This window comes from Plutella xylostella, chromosome 24, assembly GCF_932276165.1.
Source record: "Plutella xylostella chromosome 24, ilPluXylo3.1, whole genome shotgun sequence".
Lineage (NCBI taxonomy): Eukaryota > Metazoa > Arthropoda > Insecta > Lepidoptera > Plutellidae > Plutella > Plutella xylostella.
Window position 1 is genome coordinate 594,292 of NC_064004.1, and position 23,407 is coordinate 617,698.

Sequence of the window (23,407 nt, forward strand, 5' to 3'; positions counted from 1 at the left end):
GTTGTTTTGCCTCGCTTCGCTTGGCTTTGCAGTTACATAGGCACTTGCTGTTTATTGTGCGTTAGCCTCGCTTCGCTCGGCTCTTCAGGTTTTCGGATGTTGGCTTCAGTAGTTTTGCCTCGCTCCGCTCGGCTCTCTAGGTTTTGGATTGATGGTTTAGGTTGTTTTGCCTCGTTTCACTCGGCTTTCCACTTCTTAAACGGGACTTTTCCCGTATTATTTTTTTCATTGATATTAATAATTATGATACGTAATGCCTCGCTTCGCTCGGATTTCTTTCCTTTATGGCAGGGTTACTTGTCGGATGCATAGGAATAGGAATGCTTGGATTATGCATCTACCACGGTGCGGCCGCTACATGGGTTTCTTATCGACGTCGTAAACAACGTAAACAACTTCAATGTGTGTTCTACCAATTACAGTATTTATGTCGAATCACTATATAGCGACGTTTATTTACGTCGATAACAAACCTGTGTAACAGACGATAATTGCGCGATTACCACCAATCACAGCGCCGTATTTATGGCGAATTGCGATATGAACAATATTTTAAACTTACCCGTTCCATTAGCTTGTGCAGCTCCAGCTTGTCTTCATCTCTCACGGCGATGTTCGTGAACTCGGAGCTCAGAGAGAACACTCGCAGCAGCTCTATCTCCGTGAGCGTGGGCTTCAGCAGCTGGTTGTACGTCTGCACGGTCTCGTGCGTGCAGTAGTAGTGGGACGCGATGCGGCCCAGCTCCGTGGGCTGGAAGTGGCCGGATTTACGCTCGTATTTTATTAGGCCGGCCCTGGGGAGAAGGTTGAGGGGTTAGTAAAGTGATTAATAATATAGTGAGACGCCTTAATATCTTATAGGAAAAAAAACAGTTATTGCCCTTCACAAGTGAAGGAGGTTACAGAAACATATTATATTAAATTGTAACATTGTCAGTAATAATGTATATAAATTTAAGTACCTAAATGTTTGTAAGTACTTTCCGAGTAAAAAACCTGGCTACCCATAGTACAGGGTATCCTAGTTAGGGAGCCAGGACACAATGTGTAGAAACACAGGTTAAGCGAGACTGGTTTATTCACACATACCGCACAATACATTCGCAAATAGTAATGGACAACATTTCAAAAAACTAAAGCTGCTATAAATCGAAAACCATTTCCAGATTTAGCTCTAAAGGCCACAAAAAAAATGTTTTTGTATTTTTTGGATGTATCATTTTCGAGAAAATCATAAAATAGTAAAAAAGTGCTGATGACGTCATGCACCAGGTGCGATGCATTTTGATGATCAAAGCCTATAGATTTAAAAACAAAGTAACTGTCACTTTCATTTTTGATTGACGTTGACGTTTTATCGTGACGTTGTTGTTTATTTGGGTCATTTTCATTCATTCTGTTCTGACACTTTCTGACAATTTTTTTTATTTATTACTAAGAGATGACCTCTATATAATATGTCCCAGAGCATGCCACCGCCTACACAGCTGAGAAAATGCTTCTGCTTATTTTTTTTACATGATAAGTACCTACTTTCCATCATTAGAAATATCAAGGTCATTTGAAAATGACCCATTTGTTGGTTGGCATGTAAACAAAGTTTAAATGTCACTTGTCAGTGTCATTTATGTTTTTTTTCAAAACTTAGGCAATAGACAAAAATAAAAATTGAGCCTAATATGTGACGTCACTTCCGGTTTTAAAATAATTAACTTTAAAGTTAAAAATAACATGCAAAAATTTATGTATATACAAAATAAAAAAATACGGGTCCACTAATTTTTTATAAACTTTCCGAATAACTAATAAAAATATAGGGTAGAGAAAATGAAATGTTGTCCATTATGAGTTACCCTACGTAGCAATACATCACAATGTATATAGACTTGGGGGTTAATATGTATCTATCTGTGTAGAACTACTTAAATGACTATCTGAAAACCCGTAGAGCTGAGCGAAGCGAGGCTAAACCACTTTAACCACCAACTGCCTATGAAACTGGGGAGCCGAGCGCAGCAAGGCTATATAACCTAAATTTAATCTTACAATAAATAATAGTAAAACCGAGCGAAGCGTGGCAAAGCAATTTAAACCACAATACCATAAACTCTACACAGCCGAGCCACATAAATGATACACTCACTTGTCCAGCATGACGGCATACATGACGACGTAGTATGGACGAGGTCGGCCCTATGAGACTCCAGTAAGGGGTGCCTAGCTTGGCGTCTGAAGTATACTATATACCTATCCAATGTGTGTGTGTGTGTGTGTGTCCGTCTGTGGTAGCCTAGCTCACAAACAGCTAAACCGTTCAAAAGTTATGCTACTTTTAGTGTGGAATGTCTGGGGTTTTTAAGGTCATTACTCACTTGTCCAGCATAACAGCAGCAGTGTGGACCAGGTCGGCTCTATGGGACTCCAGCAAGGGTTACCTATCTAGAGATCAGATGGCCGTGTGTGAGTTATCTCCACATGTACTCACTTGTCCATTATTACAGCAGCAGTGTGGACCAGGTCGGTCCTATGAGACTCTAGAAGGGGATCCTCCAGTACAAAAACTAGCTTTTCCATAGAAACTTTGTTCGTGACTTTATAGTATTGAAAACAAAATAAATATGTGGGGACATCTCACACACGGCCATCCGACCCCAAGCTAGGCAGAACCTGTGTTATGGGTGTCGGACAGCTGATATATCTACACAAATACATAGATAGATAGATACTAAATATAAATATCAACACCCAAGACCTGAGTACAAATATCTGTCTTTAAACAAATATCTGCCCCAGCCGGGAATCGAACCCGGGACCTTCGGCATAGCAGTCAGGGCCACTAACCACTACGCCATTCGACCGTCGAAACAACAAACAAAAGTGGCACTCACTTGTCCAGCATAACAGCAGCAGTGTGGACCAGGTCGGCTCTATGGGACTCCAGCAAGGGATCGTCTTGCATCTGCTGGGGCGAGATCCCGTAGAGTGCCGGCTGCCGGAGCATGCGGATGTAGAGGTATGTGTAGCCTGCGGAGGTGGGTTGGAGGTTAGAGTAGAATAGATAGAAGATTCTATATTTGTACACACATATGAAATAACTTACATAACTTAAATAATGATACATAGGTTCAAAACTGGCGGTCTTATCGCTCAAAGCGATTTTGTCAAGACAACCTTAGGGTGGAAGGATATTTCGATGCAAAGGGTTAAGTTTACTAGTTGATTGATTTTGCAAAATACAAAAAATAACAATTTTATTCAAAGAAAAATTACTTAAGTCAAAGTCAAAGTCAAAATTTTTTATTCATCGTACAAATATAAAATTTTCTGATGAACGTCAATTTTTACAAATTACTCTCCGTTCGGATAAGGGGGGGCTCTTTCTGTCTAAGGAGAAGAACGGAGGCAAGAAACTCCTGAGCCATCTTTTCAAAAAAAGACTTAACCTTTAACTGCCGACCTACCCGTCTCACAGACGGCCTCGTTTTTATTTTGACAATATTTTTTCACCCGAAGCGTTACCAAGGTCCCGCGGCTCAGTACCCTCCTCCCCCCGCGTGTTCTACTTGCTGTAGGCGTCCCGCTCACGGCGCGTGCACAGGTGCTTTATGCGGAGCTCGAGACGTCTCACAGACGTAAGTACGGTGTTTATGTTCCAAACTTGATACGTCTCTTGGTCGTCACCACGTTGTAAATGCATGTACTACCTTAGTGACTTGAGGTCGTCACATCGTAATTAACATATGTTTTTTTTCCTACGGAATGTCTGAAAGTGGTAGTTCAGGGTCAAAAAAGAGGACACTACCTAGTGATTATAAAAATCAAGCAATTGATAATCATAGGAAACTGAGAGAAAAGAGACAGGACATGCGAGGCGATGAAATATCAGACCACCGCGAGAACTACGTTGTTCCATTGAACCAGTTATTGGTCCTACAGATATGCCCTCACCGCCTCCTGCCCGAGCATAAGCTCAAGAATAGGTGGGTATTCGGAAGACTTGAGCATGATGTTCAAATCATGTTGTCTCTGGAAGAAACTCATATGTGCCTTACATTTTGCCTACAAATATGCAATAGCTGCAAGCCATAAATATGCTAACTTGATTGAGTGTCAGTTTTTTAATTCGTTAAGTTTTTGTGCTGATTCTTTTTTATTTTACTTTATTAGTTATAAAAGAGTAAAATTATAAAAAAAATCTACTGATATGTGTATAAATAAAATATATATATATGTCTAATAAAAGTTCCTAAAAATGTTCAAATAAAACTTGGGGTCTCATCAATACAGGCTGATTTCTTGTTAAATTAACTCATTGTTTTATTGACTATCCATATATTATAAGCCATTTAACTATAGTATTTTTATGGGTGGTTATAAATTAAATAAAACTAATACTTTATTTTTAAATGATTTTTCAAATATCTACGTCTCTCAGACGTAACCTCGTTGTTAGTGGCGCGTTTAGGCCACGTCGGCAGTTAAAGGTTAAAACTAGTTGGTATACAATACATATAAGCTTAATAATTATTATTATAATAATATGAGCAGAGCTAACTACTTATCACAGCCATGCATTAACGTCCTCTAAGTAATCATCAATTTTATAATAAGCTTTTTTACTGAGTTTCTCTTTAATGTAACACTTAAACTTATTCTCTGGCATTTGTGCAACTTCTGTTGGAAGCTTATTATAAAATCTAATACAGTACCCTAAAAACGATTTATTAACTTTCGCCAGACGCATCGCTGGAAAAGCCAGCTTATGCTTGTTCCTAGTATTAATGTCATGATTTCTGCCAATTGTATCAAAAGTTGAAATATTCTTTCGTACATACATTAAATTGGCAAAAATGAACTGACATGGAACTGTAAGGATGTTAATTTCTTTAAATAGTTCTCTCAATGAATCCCTGGAACCAAGTTTGTATATAGAGCGGATGGCTCTTTTCTGTAATACAAATATAGTTTCAATATCAGCGGCTCTACCCCAAAGCAAAATGCCATACGACAATAAGCTGTGGAAATAACTAAAGTAAACTAATCTGGCGGTTTCAACGTCGGTCAGCTGTCTAATTTTCCGTACAGCAAAAGCTGCGGAGCTCAACCTTCCAGCCAATTTGGCAATGTGAGGTCCCCACTGCAACTTTGAATCTATAGTCATACCAAGAAAGACAGTATCATTAACTAGGTCCAATTTATTCCCATCTAGAATAATGTTAGTATCGCATTGTCTAACATTCGGCAGTGTAAATTTAATACATTTCGTTTTCTTAGAATTCAATAAAAGATTATTTACGGTAAACCAATCGTGTATGTCAGATAGAATAGAATTAATTTCATAAAAAATATTTTCACTTCTTTTAACTTTAAAAAGCAAAGAAGTATCGTCAGCAAATAAAACTATATTGGTCAATTTTTCAACCATAAAAGGCAAGTCATTAATATAAATGAGGAATAAAAATGGTCCTAGAATAGATCCTTGAGGGACGCCTATCTTTACATGAGCCCCCTGTGATTTAGTATTGTTAATATCGACCCTTTGTTGCCTCTTGTCTAAATATGAAGCTATCAAATCTAAAGCCTTTCCTCCTATTCCATAGTATCTCAGTTTCGAAATTAAAGTCTGATGGTCTACACAATCAAACGCCTTCGACAGATCACAGAAGACTCCAATAGCATCGTGATGGTCTTCCCAGGCGTCAAATATGTGCTTAATTAACGCAGTACCGGCATCGGTTGTTGATTTGCCTTTTGTAAAACCATACTGCTGGCTATGAAACAATCGAGCTTCATTGAAATGCAAAAGCATCTGATTGAGTATGACCCTCTCAAATATTTTACTCAAAACTGGAAGAACCGAGACAGGTCTGAAATTTGCAGGGTCCTCCATATCCCCACTCTTGAACAGAGGTATAATTTTACTCAATTTCATAAGATCTGGGAACACACCTTCAGCGATACATTTATTAAAAATGTTAGCCAAAATTGGGGCGATTTTATTAATAATAGAAAGAACAAATTTAACTGACATTCCCCACAAGTCTTCAGTTTTCTTCATATTTAAGGACTTAAATGTTTTTATAATAGTTAATGTATTAATATATCTGAATTTAAATTCCTTATCGGTTGAAGGTGCGTTCTCCTTCATCAGGGTTTCAGCTAATGTAGCTGAAGAATCTAGGTTGCAAGTAGTCTCTAAAGGAATGTTCGTAAAAAACTCTTCAAAGACTCTCGCCACCTCGTCATTTGATGTTATTATGTCATTGCCTACCTTTAAAGATAAATTAGTCTCGCGTGTTCGATTCTTCCCCGTTTCGTTATTAATAATATTCCAAATGGCCTTAGATTTGTTAGCCGAGTCTTTAATCTTGTTATTAATAAAAATTGTCTTCGCACAGTGACAGACACATTTGTACATTTTGCTATATTTCTTCACATAAGATTGAAAGTCAGGGCGGAGTATGAATGTTTTCATCTCATACAGATCATATAATGTCGCCCTGCTTTTGCGAATACCATCTAGCCAGTCCAGTAGCCCAGTCACAAAATTTAATTTTATTGTCTATCAAAACTTCCTTCGTTTCAAAATTACTCTCAAACTCATCAGCTATTATCTTAAATAAGTTAGTATACATCTCATTAGAATTGCAATCTACTTTAACCTTCGGAAGTTTTTCGTCTAGTTTCTTCAAGTAATTGTCAATTTTCTTTGTAGTAATCGGTCTGCGTCTCACCTTAGTTTTATTTGTCTTGTCAGTGTTTACTAAGGTAATGGTCAGCCCACTGTGGTCTGACCTCAGACAATTTATCATACTACTGTCTTTAAACTCACAGTTACAGAATATGTTATCTAGACAAGTGGCCGACGTGGATGTAATTCTAGTTGGTTCCAGAAAGACATTAAAAAGATTAAATGATTTAAAAAGTAACAGTAATTTCGACCTATTAGGAGAGTCACCTAATAGGTCAACATTAAAGTCACCACACACTATTACTTCCTTTTTACTATTGGAAGCTAACCTTAGAACATCCTCCATGACAGTCTCAAAGGTAATGAAATCACCAGTAGGTGGCCTGTAGGTACATACTATTATATACTTGTTTAGCTCTGCACATGAAATTTCTATATGGTGTTTAACAGAAAGAGCAACTATGTCCTTTCGTTCTTTACATTTACAATTTTCTTTAAGAAATATAAGTGACCCGCCATGCTCGTTGCACTTTCTGTTAAAACAGCTTATAAGTTTGTAATTTTTCAATTGGAACATCATTTTATTCTCATCTAACCAATGTTCTGTGATACATAAACAATCAATGTTAAATTTTTCCGAAAATAGTTCTATTTCTAACAATTTAGAAGAAAGACTCTGAATATTCTGATGTACCAATTTAAATTCATTCTTAAATGTCTTGTCCTTTAATAGTTTTGAGCCGAGAGAGCAGTGAACTGAATCAATCTTTATATCAACGCTATGATGCTCTCCCGTTGTCTGAGGCCTGTCTCCTGTTGCTTAATAGGCCGTATTGGTTAAAAGTGATCTCTTCACGATCTCAACCTTTGGGAGACCGTTTAACTTATGGGTTGAGTATTCAATAATTGACATCCCCCCTTCCCTTAACTGTCAATTTATTACTATAGAGTGTGAGACATACAGACCGCTCTGTATATTGGTCCTTCGAGCCGGACAATCGTTATCTGTTCGGATATAATGGCCACTCTAGGCTCTAGGGCAATTTACACCGAGCCACGTGATGGACTCTTGAGGGACAGGTAGTACTGCAGCTGCGGGTGGACACGTGTCTCTATTGCCGTGTATACTGACCGAGCCACGCGGCAGCCTCGGCTATGCTCTGTACGGAGGCCAGCGCCACCTCCGCGTTGAGGCAGTCCGGCAGGCGGGACACCAGCTGGCTCTCTATGGGCAGCTGCGGGTGGACACGTGTCTCTATTGCCGTGTATACTGACCGAGCCACGCGGCAGCCTCGGCTATGCTCTGCACGGAGGCCAGCGCCACCTCCGCGTTGAGGCAGTCCGGCAGGCGGGACACCAGCTGGCTCTCTATGGGCAGCTGCGGGTGGACACGTGTCTCTATTGCCGTGTATACTGACCGAGCCACGCGGCAGCCTCGGCTATGCTCTGCACGGAGGCCAGCGCCACCTCCGCGTTGAGGCAGTCCGGCAGGCGGGACACCAGCTGGCTCTCTATGGGCAGCTGCGGGTGGACACGTGTCTCTATTGCCGTGTATACTGACCGAGCCACGCGGCAGCCTCGGCTATGCTCTGCACGGAGGCCAGCGCCACCTCCGCGTTGAGGCAGTCCGGCAGGCGGGACACCAGCTGGCTCTCTATGGGCAGCTGCGGGTGGACACGTGTCTCTATTGCCGTGTATACTGACCGAGCCACGCGGCAGCCTCGGCTATGCTCTGCACGGAGGCCAGCGCCACCTCCGCGTTGAGGCAGTCCGGCAGGCGGGACACCAGCTGGCTCTCTATGGGCAGCTGCTGGTTGAGGAGGGATAAGTAGTACTGGAGCTCCGAGTGGTTGGTTATGAGGATTCCTGGAAGGAGAAAGGACGTTAATTAATTATCTCAAACACGCAATATGTCAAGCCGGTAGGGGTAGGTGGCTCAGGAGGTTATTTTCAACAACTTTTGTAGAGTTCTCGTGCCATTTTACTATAGTCAGTACGTTTTTTTAAATCACGAATTTCAATAAGTCGTCAACAAGAGCTGTTCATAACAATCCTCTGAGTCACTCCCTTTCGGCTTTTTATGAAGCTGAATTGAAAAAAAAAACAATCTTTAAGAAATTTCACACGTAAACTACTATCTACTGTCAAATAAAGTTTTTATTTCTTTCTTTCTTTCTTAGGGAAGGTGATAAGAATCGTGTTGTGTTATAGGCCCTACGCTTCCGCTTTCTTTTAAATAATATTTAATAGACCTACCTATTCCCTTAGTGTCGTACTGCGGTCGTCCGGCTCGACCCAACATCTGCAGGACATCGAGTGCGCCCAGCTCCGTCCATCTGGAAAGGTATAGATAGTGATTATAATTTGTTTATGACCCAGTTGTTTTTGTATGTTAAATTATGTCAAAATGTAAAACGAGACTTGGTCCTGCCATTTTGGCGCGCCCAAAATGTTACACATACCATATACTTACACATACTTAACCTTATCTATAGATGACAAAATGAGTTGGCAAAACTAAAAGTACAGTGTTGCAAAACTGGTTTAGTAAACCGAAATGAAATGACTGTGGGGTTGACTCCCCACGCGAGTGTCGACACTAGCGCCCCCTGTATATAGAGTATAGTAGTCGCTACCCACCTGCCCTTGTCCGGGCTGTAGAGCTGAGTGCCCTTCACTATGACGGTGTGCGCGGGCAGGTTCACTCCCCACGCGAGTGTCGACACTAGCGCCCCCTGTATATAGAGTATAGTAGTCGCTACCCACCTGCCCTTGTCCGGGCTGTAGAGCTGAGTGCCCTTCACTATGACGGTGTGCGCGGGCAGGTTCACTCCCCACGCGAGTGTCGACACTAGCGCCCCCTGTATATAGAGTATAGTAGTCGCTACCCACCTGCCCTTGTCCGGGCTGTAGAGCTGAGTGCCCTTCACTATGACGGTGTGCGCGGGCAGGTTCACTCCCCACGCGAGTGTCGACACTAGCGCCCCCTGTATATAGAGTATAGTAGTCGCTACCCACCTGCCCTTGTCCGGGCTGTAGAGCTGAGTGCCCTTCACTATGACGGTGTGCGCGGGCAGGTTCACTCCCCACGCGAGTGTCGACACTAGCGCCCCCTGTATATAGAGTATAGTAGTCGCTACCCACCTGCCCTTGTCCGGGCTGTAGAGCTGAGTGCCCTTCACTATGACGGTGTGCGCGGGCAGGTTCACTCCCCACGCGAGTGTCGACACTAGCGCCCCCTGTATATAGAGTATAGTAGTCGCTACCCACCTGCCCTTGTCCGGGCTGTAGAGCTGAGTGCCCTTCACTATGACGGTGTGCGCGGGCAGGTTCACTCCCCACGCGAGTGTCGACACTAGCGCCCCCTGTATATAGAGTATAGTAGTCGCTACCCACCTGCCCTTGTCCGGGCTGTAGAGCTGAGTGCCCTTCACTATGACGGTGTGCGCGGGCAGGTTCACTCCCCACGCGAGTGTCGACACTAGCGCCCCCTGTATATAGAGTATAGTAGTCGCTACCCACCTGCCCTTGTCCGGGCTGTAGAGCTGAGTGCCCTTCACTATGACGGTGTGCGCGGGCAGGTTCACTCCCCACGCGAGTGTCGACACTAGCGCCCCCTGTATATAGAGTATAGTAGTCGCTACCCACCTGCCCTTGTCCGGGCTGTAGAGCTGAGTGCCCTTCACTATGACGGTGTGCGCGGGCAGGTTCACTCCCCACGCGAGTGTCGACACTAGCGCCCCCTGTATATAGAGTATAGTAGTCGCTACCCACCTGCCCTTGTCCGGGCTGTAGAGCTGAGTGCCCTTCACTATGACGGTGTGCGCGGGCAGGTTCACTCCCCACGCGAGTGTCGACACTAGCGCCCCCTGTATATAGAGTATAGTAGTCGCTACCCACCTGCCCTTGTCCGGGCTGTAGAGCTGAGTGCCCTTCACTATGACGGTGTGCGCGGGCAGGTTCACTCCCCACGCGAGTGTCGACACTAGCGCCCCCTGTATATAGAGTATAGTAGTCGCTACCCACCTGCCCTTGTCCGGGCTGTAGAGCTGAGTGCCCTTCACTATGACGGTGTGCGCGGGCAGGTTCACTCCCCACGCGAGTGTCGACACTAGCGCCCCCTGTATATAGAGTATAGTAGTCGCTACCCACCTGCCCTTGTCCGGGCTGTAGAGCTGAGTGCCCTTCACTATGACGGTGTGCGCGGGCAGGTTCACTCCCCACGCGAGTGTCGACACTAGCGCCCCCTGTATATAGAGTATAGTAGTCGCTACCCACCTGCCCTTGTCCGGGCTGTAGAGCTGAGTGCCCTTCACTATGACGGTGTGCGCGGGCAGGTTCACTCCCCACGCGAGTGTCGACACTAGCGCCCCCTGTATATAGAGTATAGTAGTCGCTACCCACCTGCCCTTGTCCGGGCTGTAGAGCTGAGTGCCCTTCACTATGACGGTGTGCGCGGGCAGGTTCACTCCCCACGCGAGTGTCGACACTAGCGCCCCCTGTATATAGAGTATAGTAGTCGCTACCCACCTGCCCTTGTCCGGGCTGTAGAGCTGAGTGCCCTTCACTATGACGGTGTGCGCGGGCAGGTTCACTCCCCACGCGAGTGTCGACACTAGCGCCCCCTGTATATAGAGTATAGTAGTCGCTACCCACCTGCCCTTGTCCGGGCTGTAGAGCTGAGTGCCCTTCACTATGACGGTGTGCGCGGGCAGGTTCACTCCCCACGCGAGTGTCGACACTAGCGCCCCCTGTATATAGAGTATAGTAGTCGCTACCCACCTGCCCTTGTCCGGGCTGTAGAGCTGAGTGCCCTTCACTATGACGGTGTGCGCGGGCAGGTTCACTCCCCACGCGAGTGTCGACACTAGCGCCCCCTGTATATAAAGTATAGTAGTCGCTACCCACCTGCCCTTGTCCGGGCTGTAGAGCTGAGTGCCCTTCACTATGACGGTGTGCGCGGGCAGGTTCACTCCCCACGCGAGTGTCGACACTAGCGCCCCCTGTATATAGAGTATAGTAGTCGCTACCCACCTGCCCTTGTCCGGGCTGTAGAGCTGAGTGCCCTTCACTATGACGGTGTGCGCGGGCAGGTTCACTCCCCACGCGAGTGTCGACACTAGCGCCCCCTGTATATAGAGTATAGTAGTCGCTACCCACCTGCCCTTGTCCGGGCTGTAGAGCTGAGTGCCCTTCACTATGACGGTGTGCGCGGGCAGGTTCACTCCCCACGCGAGTGTCGACACTAGCGCCCCCTGTATATAGAGTATAGTAGTCGCTACCCACCTGCCCTTGTCCGGGCTGTAGAGCTGAGTGCCCTTCACTATGACGGTGTGCGCGGGCAGGTTCACTCCCCACGCGAGTGTCGACACTAGCGCCCCCTGTATATAGAGTATAGTAGTCGCTACCCACCTGCCCTTGTCCGGGCTGTAGAGCTGAGTGCCCTTCACTATGACGGTGTGCGCGGGCAGGTTCACTCCCCACGCGAGTGTCGACACTAGCGCCCCCTGTATATAGAGTATAGTAGTCGCTACCCACCTGCCCTTGTCCGGGCTGTAGAGCTGAGTGCCCTTCACTATGACGGTGTGCGCGGGCAGGTTCACTCCCCACGCGAGTGTCGACACTAGCGCCCCCTGTATATAGAGTATAGTAGTCGCTACCCACCTGCCCTTGTCCGGGCTGTAGAGCTGAGTGCCCTTCACTATGACGGTGTGCGCGGGCAGGTTCACTCCCCACGCGAGTGTCGACACTAGCGCCCCCTGTATATAGAGTATAGTAGTCGCTACCCACCTGCCCTTGTCCGGGCTGTAGAGCTGAGTGCCCTTCACTATGACGGTGTGCGCGGGCAGGTTCACTCCCCACGCGAGTGTCGACACTAGCGCCCCCTGTATATAGAGTATAGTAGTCGCTACCCACCTGCCCTTGTCCGGGCTGTAGAGCTGAGTGCCCTTCACTATGACGGTGTGCGCGGGCAGGTTCACTCCCCACGCGAGTGTCGACACTAGCGCCCCCTGTATATAGAGTATAGTAGTCGCTACCCACCTGCCCTTGTCCGGGCTGTAGAGCTGAGTGCCCTTCACTATGACGGTGTGCGCGGGCAGGTTCACTCCCCACGCGAGTGTCGACACTAGCGCCCCCTGTATATAGAGTATAGTAGTCGCTACCCACCTGCCCTTGTCCGGGCTGTAGAGCTGAGTGCCTTTCACTATGACGGTGTGCGCGGGCAGGTTCACTCCCCACGCGAGTGTCGACACTAGCGCCCCCTGTATATAGAGTATAGTAGTCGCTACCCACCTGCCCTTGTCCGGGCTGTAGAGCTGAGTGCCCTTCACTATGACGGTGTGCGCGGGCAGGTTCACTCCCCACGCGAGTGTCGACACTAGCGCCCCCTGTATATAGAGTATAGTAGTCGCTACCCACCTGCCCTTGTCCGGGCTGTAGAGCTGAGTGCCCTTCACTATGACGGTGTGCGCGGGCAGGTTCACTCCCCACGCCAGGGTGGCGGTTGATACTAGCACCTGTGGGGGGAAGAAGGGGGTTATTATAAATATTGAGTTATTTAGGTACTCTCGGGCAATGAATATTTAATTGAATGAAGTAGGTAGAGGTAGCTTGTAAAAATTTACATTCATCGAAAATTTTATATTTATAGGATGAACAAAAACATTTGACTTTGATTTTGAGGTTATAGGTAGTTTTATTGCATTTTTTATGGATTACACTAATGGTAGGGTAGGTAACGGTTACGGAATGAATTTAATCCGGGGCCTCAGCCTACTGTATCACATTGAATAGCTTATAAACATCAAAGTACAAATCGTGATCGTTGTCTACCCTGGCTTAATTAATTGCATACCGACCCAGATACAATCCATGGTCACTGCCTATCCTTCTAGATATAAACCGTAACCACTGCCTACCCTTTTAGATACTAACCGTTATCATTGCCTACCCATCCATATACCATTATTAATAAGCTTGTACTAGTAGCATTTGCCTACCCTTCTAGAAACAAACCGTCACCCCGCCTACCCATCCAGGTACAAACATCCTCACAGCCTACCTGTATGTGTCTATCAGCGAACAGGTCCTCCACCAACGTGCGGTCCACGCGCGTCATGCCGGCGTGGTGGATCGCGAACCCGTAAGGCAGCAAGTCTTTCAGTTCAGGGTTCTTCACTTGTCCCGGTTAGCTTTACAATAACTACACAACACAAAACCGTGCTACATACATGCCTATCTTTCTAGATACAAAACGCTTTCGGTCTACATAAGTCGATATAAATAATGTGATTATTGCCTACCCTTCTAAATACAAACCATAATCACTGCCTACCTTTAAAGATATTACTCGTAACATTTGCCTATTCTTCCAGAAACAAACCGTTACCCTGCCTACCCTCCTCGAAACAAACCGTAACCCCGCCAACCCATCCAGGTACAAACCGTGATCCCCGCCTACCTGTATGTGTCTATCCGCGAACAGGTCCTCCACCAACGTGCGGTCCACGCGCGTCATGCCGGCGTGGTGGATCGCGAACCCGTAAGGCAGCAAGTCTTTCAGCTCAGGGTTCTTCACTTGTTCCGGTTAGCTTTACAATAACTTAACTACACAACACAAAACCGTGCTGCATGCCTACCTTTCTAGAAACAAAACGCTTTCGGTCTACATTAGTTGATATACATAACGTGATCATTGCCTACCCTTCTAGACACAAACAGTAACCACTGCCTACCCTTTTAGATACTCTCCGTTATCATCGCCTACATATCCAGATACTATTTGTAGCATCTGCCTACCCTTCCAAAAACAAATCGTCACCCTGCCTACCCATCCAGGTACAAACCGTGATCCCCGCCTACCTGTATATGTCTATCCGCGAACAGGTCCTCCACCAGGGTACGATCAACTCTCGTCATGCCGGCGTGGTGGATCGCGAACCCGTAAGGCAGCAAGTCTTTCAGTTCGGGGTTCTTCACTTGTTCCGCTTCAGTTCGGAGGACCTCCATGCTCGCTGAGCCTTCCCTGTGAGGAGATTAAGAGTATATAGTAATGTAGCAAAACTAACACTCAAAGGTAAATAAATAACATAATATAAAGTGTATTTTTTTTATCTCAGACACTACATTGACAGATTCTGAACGGTTCATCAACAGTCGATTGTTCCGCCAATTGTTATTGTACAGTAAGGGGCAGATAAACCAGACCCCCCTCAGAAGCATTGTTAGTATGAGAGGGGGGTTAGGTTTCTCTGCATCTGACCGTGACTACAATAGCGTATTTTACCATAGCAGAACAACGTAGCGTCAAGTTAGCGCTCTGACGCGCTCTAGTAACGCTTTTCTGTTTGACGAAAGGTCCATTACCGACACTGACGCCGCCACAGTAACTTTACACAGTAATTTTTGCGAGACATAGGTATATATTAAGTTTGGCACGATATAGACTACGCGTGTACCCTATGTCTTGGAGGGTGAAGCGCTTATCTGCCTCACATAGAAAAAGATATACTTATAAGTTTACCTCAAGAAGTGTCCGAGCGTGTCCTTCTCCAGACACATGTCTCTGATGGCGCGCGCCGTCTTGCCCGTCTCCTTGCGAGAGTGCACGAACACCAGGATCTGGGGGTAAAAGGGGGGAGATATAGTATATTTAGTAATACTGCTAACCTTTTCCGTATAGAAGTAATTTGGTGCTTTTCTCAGTGGAATATTTTCATTGCCCGAGAGTGTATATAGGCCTAAGCCACGAAGACATAGTGCGGGTTGGTGGACCATCATACGCACCGAGGCTATGATATGGAGATCTATAAACGAATGTAGCTTTGAGGCCACGATTACAAGATTTAATGAGCTTTAGAGCCATATCGAGCCACGTATTCTAAACGCGCAGGCGACGAGCGTATCAAGAACGCGTTTCTTAGGCGCCGTAAACATTGATGCGTGAAGCGCTTATACGCACTTTTAAAACAATACAAAAACGCGTAAGTATCTACATAGGAGCAAAATACAGCTGTGTACGCGAGTATACGCGCGGTAGAGGCGCGTATTTCTATCACCACGTATGCGTATAATAGGTTAAAAGGTTACGTTCAAATCTAGATATAATCTCGCTCGCTCGTCTACGCGTTTCAAACACATCACAACTAGTAGCTGGTCAGCCGGAGGGCGTCCCACTATCACACTTAGCCTACAGTAGCTCAAAGGGCGTCCCACGGTACCTGGTCGCGGCCGGCGTGCTGCATGGTCTTCTCGTACACGATGTCGTTCATCACCTGGAACCGCTTGAGCGCCTTCTTCTCCGTCACCCCGATGTATTGTTGTTCTAGGGGCACCGGTCTGTGGGGAGGAATATCCCCATTAGTAACAATTAAAATTTTTTTACCGTCTAAAAAAATGAAATTTCGACAAAATCTGATTTAGACAATATGAAACTTTGATATTTCATTTAATTTGATGATTATTCATGTCGATGTCACACGTAAAAGCTCGACATACCCTATTTCACAAATTTACAATAAAAAATAAAATTTATGAGCTTCAAAGCTATCGCCGACGGATTCATTATAAATCACGTCCTAGACGAAAGCAAAAGCAAATAGCAAATGATTCTCGCTATCCCATAAAGTTCTACGTAAAAGCTATAGACCCACATACATATAAAATTAAAATTTGGACCTCATCCGACGCCATCTTATGATCTCATCATGCTCATCGAGGGCTGATATTTTTGCAAAAGGTCCCAATATGTTTCTTATACTAAGGGCTACTATAAAATCTAGAGGTATATCACGACCCATCACGACCCCACTGCTGGGGCACGGGTCTCCTTCCAACGATAGAGGTATAGTAATCTGAAATACCTAACCGTCATTTATGTATTTACCTGAAGGAGTTGTCGAAGTAGAACAGTCCCTTCTCGGGCTTGACGCGTAGGAAGGCGGCAACATCGGTGTAGTTGGGCAGCGTGGCCGACAGACCCACTAGGCGAACCTGGGGACAGAATAGAATATAAAATAAGAATAGGAAAGGTAAACTGAAGATGTTCAGAAGAGAAGATGTTACACTGAAACACTGTTTAACTAGTGTTTAAAAATAAATTTGACAGATTATGTAGGCGTTTGACAGCGCTAAAAATCAGTTTAAAAAAAAACACGCACTCACGCCTTGTACTAATGTACTCCCTTCCGGGGTAGGCAGAGGTGCATTGCTGCACCCACTTTTCGCCAGAGTGTTATGTTAGTCCCAATGTAACAGGGGGCGGGCTTATTGCCATTTTACGGGCACATCCAAGACCCGAGAACAAATATCTGTGTTTAACCTCTAGAATGCCGTGTGCCAGATCTGTCCCAACCCCCCTTGTCTGCCTAGTGACAGATCTGTCCCAAGAGCACTTTATCGCGATTTTTGTGATTTTAGTTATTAATTACCATGAAATAGAGTATGAAATCACCTGTAATTTATTCTATATGAATGAAACAACCATCGACAACATTCATTGAGTCAAAAACTTCACATGTTTACTCTCTCTCTCTCTCTCTCTCAGCCTTCCGTAGTCCACTGTTGGACATAGGCCTCTCCTAACGATCGCCACCCCAAACGGTCACCCGCCATCTGCATCCAGCGGCTTCCCGCTACCTTCCGCAGATCATCAGACCAACGGGTTGGGGGGCGACCGACACGCCGTTTGCCGACACGGGGTCTCCACTCCAGAACCTTTCTACTCCAGCGGTCGTCGGCTCTGCGGGCTACGTGGCCAGCCCATTGCCACTTCAGCGTGCTAATCCTTTTGGCTATGTCGGTAACTTTAGTTCTCCTGCGGATTTCTTCATTACGAATCCTATCTCGCAGGGACACGCCTAACATAGCCCTTTCCATAGCACGCTGAGCAACTCTGAGCTTGTGGATAAGCCCTTTGGTGAAGCACCACGTCTCGGCTCCGTAAGTCATCACTGGCAACACGCACTGATTGAAAACTTTTGTTTTCAGACACTGAGGTATGTTTTCAGTGAAGATGTGTCGTAATTTCCCGAACGCTGCCCATCCGAGTTGGATTCTACGAGCTACCTCTTTATCGAAGTTGGATTTACCTAATCGGATCACTTGTCCTAGGTAGGGATACTGATCAACAACTTCGATGGTGACACCTCCTACAGTTACGGGCGATGATGAAACATGTTTGTTCGACATGACCTTTGTCTTGTCCATGTTCATTTTCAGCCCAACTTGTTTAGAGGCATCATTGAGGTCTGTGAGCATTTCGCCTAACTCCTCCAGCGTTTCCGCCATAATAACTATGTCATCAGCAAATCGTAGATGAGAGATATATTCGCCATTGACGTTAATGCCCAGTCTTTTCCACTCTACAAGCTTAAAAACATCTTCCAGTGCACAGGTGAACAGTTTCGGAGAAATAACATCTCCCTGTCTCACGCCCCTTTGCAACTGGATCGGTTTTGTGCTATGTTCGTGTAATCGAACTGACATTGTGGCAGCATTGTACATACATCTCAACACCTCGATATAGCGATAGTCTATATGGCACCGCTGAAGGGATTGAAGCATCGCCCAGAGCTCAATAGAATCAAAGGCTTTCTCATAGTCCACAAACGCTAGACATAAAGGTAGATTATACTCCTCGGTCTTCTGTATAACCTGCCGAAGCGTGTGTATGTGATCTATGGTACTATAGCCTTTTCGGAACCCGGCTTGTTCGGGTGGCTGGAAGTCGTCGAGTCTTTGCTCGAGACGATTCGTAATAACTCTCGAAAACAGCTTGTACACATGGCTCAGAAGTGCAATGGGTCTATAATTCTTCAATAGGGCTTTGTTGCCTTTCTTGAAGAACAAAGTCACTACACTTCTGCTCCATGCCTCCGGGCTTGTGCCTTCGAGTATGACGGAATTAAACAGCCTCCGAAGTGCTATTAAAATCGGTCTACCGCCGGCTTTCAGAAGTTCTGTCGTTATTCCATCATCTCCCGGAGCTTTGTTATTTTTTAGCTGTTTGAGAGCTATACTAATCTCGTCTAGACTGACGTCCGGAATATCTTCGGTATAGTGTCGGGTGAGTGGCGCTCGGCTGTCATGAGCACCGCTGGTAATAGGGTTTTGTGTTGTGGTGTATAACTGTCCGTAGAATCTCTCAATTTCTCCCAGAATTTCGGGCACTGATGAAACGGTGTTGCCAGTGTCGGTCTTCAGTTGGGTCAACAGAGTCTGCCGAACAGATCGATCTCTAGCAAAGACTTTGGAGCCCTTGTTTTGCTCTATTGCGTCTTGAATGCGCTTGCAATTGTAGCGTCTCATATCGCAACGTCTTGCTTTGGCGATCTGTCTGTTTAGACGTCTGTATTCGACCATATCAACTGAAGACTGCAACCTCATTTCTCTCCGTTCTCTTATGAGACTCAGAGTCCCATCTGAGAGTTTTTGAGGTCCTCGGTTGGTTCGGGACGAAAAATATTTCGATCCTACCTCTCGGACAGTTTCCACAAACCTATTATTTAAATCGTCAACTGTAACGCAATTCTCTAAACATATCAGGCGGTCGCAAAGCTCAGACTGAAAGCTTTCGGGATCCTGGATTTGAGCAGGAGTAGGACGGAGCGTGGACTTCATTAGACGGGAGCGTTCTATTTTGCAGTTTATATTCAAAGTGCCTCTTACGAGTCGGTGATCGCTGCCGGTCTTAACCCTACTGATCACTGAGACATCATTGAATATGTGCTTCTTATCCGTCAATATGAAGTCGATCTCGTTTTTAGTCTTCCCATCGGGGCTAATCCACGTCCACTTCCTTTGTGGCTTCTTCTTGTAGAAGGAGTTCATCATATAGAGGCCCTCCTTCTCCAAGAAGTCAGCCAGCATTTGCCCACGATGGTTCCTGACTCCAAATCCATGTGACCCCACTTTCGTCTCGCCGCCTTCTTGTTTTCCGAGTTTCGCGTTAAAGTCTCCCATCACCACCGTGAAATGAGTAGTGAACTTACGCAGGGCAGACGATACGTCTTCATACGCAAGTTCGACCTCATCATCGGTGTGCTTAGATGTGGGTGCGTAAACCTGTATGACCTTCATTGAGTATCGTTTAGATATTCTCAGGATGAGGTACGCAACCCGTGTCGACACACTTCCGATTTCAACGATGTTGTTGACGAGGGACTTGTTGACGATGAACCCGACACCCCCTTGGGACAGTTGGTCGCCCTCCCGGTGGTACAGCAAGTTTCCGGACTGGAGAATTTCCGTATCCTCTCCCTCTCGTCGGACTTCGGATAACCCTATAATGTCCCATTTTAACTTGCTGATTTCCTCTTCCAGCTCCTCTATCTTCACGTCTTCCCTCAGTGTCCGTGCGTTATATGTTGCCAGGTGCAAGGGTCGGTTGGGCTGGTAGCCGACTCTCTGCCGGAGATTCTTCGCACCCCCTGCCCCGCCGTTACCGTGACCGCTACCAGAGTCCGGGATAGCGGGGCTGCCGGGGACTGGGGGCCGGGGCTTTGTTTTTTCCATCATTAGGAGGTGTATTTGCCATAATCACCGCGCTTGGCAGGCGTGTTGGTGATTTCCTTTTTTACGGCGGGAGATCGCCGCCTCTGCTAGGAGAGGAGGTCGGGTCGATTTACCGCCGCCCGACATTCGGCGTTGTCACTCGTTAGCACCACCCAGGGGGCACGTGTAGGGTAACTAGGGTTTGTACCTACGGACGTGAGCGACAAGCCCCCCTACATGTTTACTAGTAGCGCGAAATTCAAATTTTGGTACCTTAAACAGTCCTTGTACTCGTGACTGTTGGTAATAAAATAGTGATTTCGTATGGAAAAATCGTGAAAAGGAAAGTAAATACTATGTTTTCTTGTTTTTTATTCAATTTTGAAGGTATAGTGATAAATCAATAGTATAAAAAAATACAAAAAAAATAGTTTTTATTGATCTAAAATTGTACCGGATTATTGCCTGAGGAGTGCGTAACTTTGTAAACTGTTTTCTAGACTGTTATGTAAAAACATCAATAAATAATTTATTTCATTTATAAAGATAATTTTATTGATAATACATATTTATATCGGTTTATTCAATAAATAGCCAAAATATTAGAGAAAATCAATATTTATCAAGGTACATCCAAAATTCACACACACACATGCGCAAACAAAATGGCCGCCGCTCGTGTATGTACACGAAGTACGTTGGGTTGTTATACAGCGTGTTTTATTTTTTAGGATCATCGCTATAGTGAATGTGAAGTTTAGGCTCTTTAGAATGATATTATGGAGGAGCGAAGGTGTTGCCACTCTTCCATTGAAAAGGGAGGATCCTCCGACCAAGCTGGGCGGTGTAGCTTGGTGGGCAACTGCCCGACGGTTACATGTCGGGATTCTGTATATATACTGAGTAGCTGTAATTCTTAGATACCGCGATGTAGGATTTTTGGTATTTTTGCTTTCACTCTTCCATGCCATCTGTTGGTCGTCCTTGATATCTCTTTGCTGGATCTATATCTTGACTTCTATGCTTGCGCGTATTCATTATAGATGTCGCCACATCACTCCCCCCCGAGACCGTAGGTCGATATTCTTCAGTGCTTCTGATACGTCTTGTTCACCAGGCCAGATTGCCGCTAGTCCGCCTTTCAGGACTATCTACGGTCTTCATTCGCCGTAACCCCACTTCGTCTTCAACCGGGAGAGTTGACGCTCGATCGTACCGGCTTGAAGAGTAGTGCATGGTTAGGCGCGTGGCGATGTCCCCAATCCAGCTCCAACCGGGAGAGTTTACGCTCGATCGTACCGGCTTGAAGTGGACTGCAAGGATCGCTCTGCTACGACTGTTCCGGTGCGTTGCCCCAATGCTTCTTCGACCAGGAGAGGTGGACCCTGGACCGACGCTGCTACGGCTGGCCGAAGTGCACTGCAAGGTCGCTGCAGTCTGTCTACTCGAGGGTGTGACCAGGCTCGCGCATTTCCGCTGCAAGCTGGTGGTCACGGTGCCCATGAAATCTGCAAGCTGGTTGACTCGGGTGGCTGCTGAAGGATGCTGTGGGGGTGATGGTACTGCTGGACTTCATCTTGTAGCTGCTGGAAGGTCTGCTGATCGTCTGTGAGGTCATCGACATGCTGGAAGATGTCCTGTTGCTGCTGTTCTGCATGGTCATCATCAGGTCGTGTTCAGGTTGTAGGGGTCACCAATATGGAGGAGCGAAGGTGTTGCCACTCCTCCGTTGAAAAGGGAGGATCCTCCGACCAAGCTGGGCGGTGTAGCTTGGTGGGCAACTGCCCGACGGTTACATGTCGGGATTCTGTATATATACTGAGTAGCTGTAATTCTTAGATACCGCGTACCACAATATCGATGTGTAGATGACTCTGAGGGTGATCACCTGTCCTATTTATATAAATAAATATATGTATATATATTTAAAGTATAATATTTGTTGAAAGTAGGTTAACAAATAAGTAAATATGATTCAGTAAGTAACTTGCGTTTCAATTTTTATAATTAGTATGCTACAATACGAAACATTATAAAAATATTATCATTCTTGTTTTCATTTCATCATCAAAAGTGAACACCCTTGATTTGGGACAGATCTGTCACACGGCGCACTGGAGCAAGCTCTCGTCACGCACACATGCACATGTACAGAAAATGGAGTCTTTTGAAATAAAGCAAATTATAGTCAGTTTTCAAAATATAAATTATGAATCTATTTCCTCTAGAGTTTATATTTTATTGATATCAGTTGATAGCTATATAATCTCTTCAAGTAATAAGTATAAAAAAACCTGGATTGAAACCAAAATTATATTGAAATAGAGGTATTTTTCTGTGATGGGTGCAATTTCAAGTAAAAAACTGTAATCAATGACCTATAGAAATCAAATAAAACGAATATTACCAATAAAATTCATTGTAACACGTTCATTAGCTATCTGACAATAAATTACAATCGATACATTATTGAGTGCCAAACAATAATACCCAAATATTCATATAAATGTGAATCCCGCGCGGGCGCTCTCTACTGTCAAAAAGCGCCGGCAGACGGCAGTTACATGTGTGCGCGGCTGTTCGGCATAGGAAAGGTTAAACAAATATCTGCCCCAGCCGGGAATCGAACCCGGGACCATCGGCTCAGTAGTCAGGGTCACTAACCACTACGCCAATCGGTCGTCAAATTCGAAGTTGACATCAGTTAAATACCGTCTAAGATTTGGTGGTAAGGCCCATTATGTCTATTGCTGTCGCTTATGCAATAAATAAAAGAGTGTGCCTATCATGTCGGGGTCACCATGCGTTAGTTGGGCAGAGTGGCCGATAGACCAGACGGACCTCGGAATATAAGTACACATTATACATGGTGTGGCAAAAAGGGTATACTAAGCCGAAAGGGGCTGATTCAGGGGATCCGATTGTCGTCGAATTCTGACCAACTTTTGCTCTACGACTTTCGGAAATTGATTTTTTTCGACTTTCTACACCTATACAACTTTGGCAACACCCTGTATACCTCTTCCTGCGTCTGCTGCATGGCGCGCAGGGTCCGCGCGACCAGCGCCTCCAGCACGGGCCCGCGCTCGTCGTGGAGAAGGTGGATCTCGTCGATGATGATCAGCCGGACGAGGGAGGTGAAGGAGCGCTCGCCACCTGGAGGGATTGGGAATTAGTTGCCTGTTGAAGTAGTTCGGAAAACGACCGCTAGATGGCGGGGAG

The 23,407-nt window shown here is 45.6% G+C and overlaps 1 protein-coding gene across 1 annotated transcript in view; it reads right to left on the reverse strand.

Moving 5' to 3' along the window:
- Nucleotides 1-23,407, reverse strand: part of LOC105381757 (putative U5 small nuclear ribonucleoprotein 200 kDa helicase) — a 68,774-nt gene that overhangs the window by 35,545 nt on the left and 9,822 nt on the right. Inside the window, exons 14-23 of the mRNA XM_048629957.1 lie at nucleotides 23,205-23,341; nucleotides 16,578-16,684; nucleotides 15,913-16,030; nucleotides 15,216-15,313; nucleotides 14,555-14,717; nucleotides 9,332-13,209; nucleotides 8,948-9,027; nucleotides 8,396-8,557; nucleotides 2,889-3,024; nucleotides 563-794 (exon numbers count right to left, since the gene is read on the reverse strand). Of these exons, the coding sequence (XP_048485914.1) occupies nucleotides 563-794; nucleotides 2,889-3,024; nucleotides 8,396-8,557; nucleotides 8,948-9,027; nucleotides 9,332-13,209; nucleotides 14,555-14,717; nucleotides 15,216-15,313; nucleotides 15,913-16,030; nucleotides 16,578-16,684; nucleotides 23,205-23,341 (5,111 nt within the window). The remainder of the gene's footprint in view (nucleotides 1-562; nucleotides 795-2,888; nucleotides 3,025-8,395; nucleotides 8,558-8,947; nucleotides 9,028-9,331; nucleotides 13,210-14,554; nucleotides 14,718-15,215; nucleotides 15,314-15,912; nucleotides 16,031-16,577; nucleotides 16,685-23,204; nucleotides 23,342-23,407) is intronic.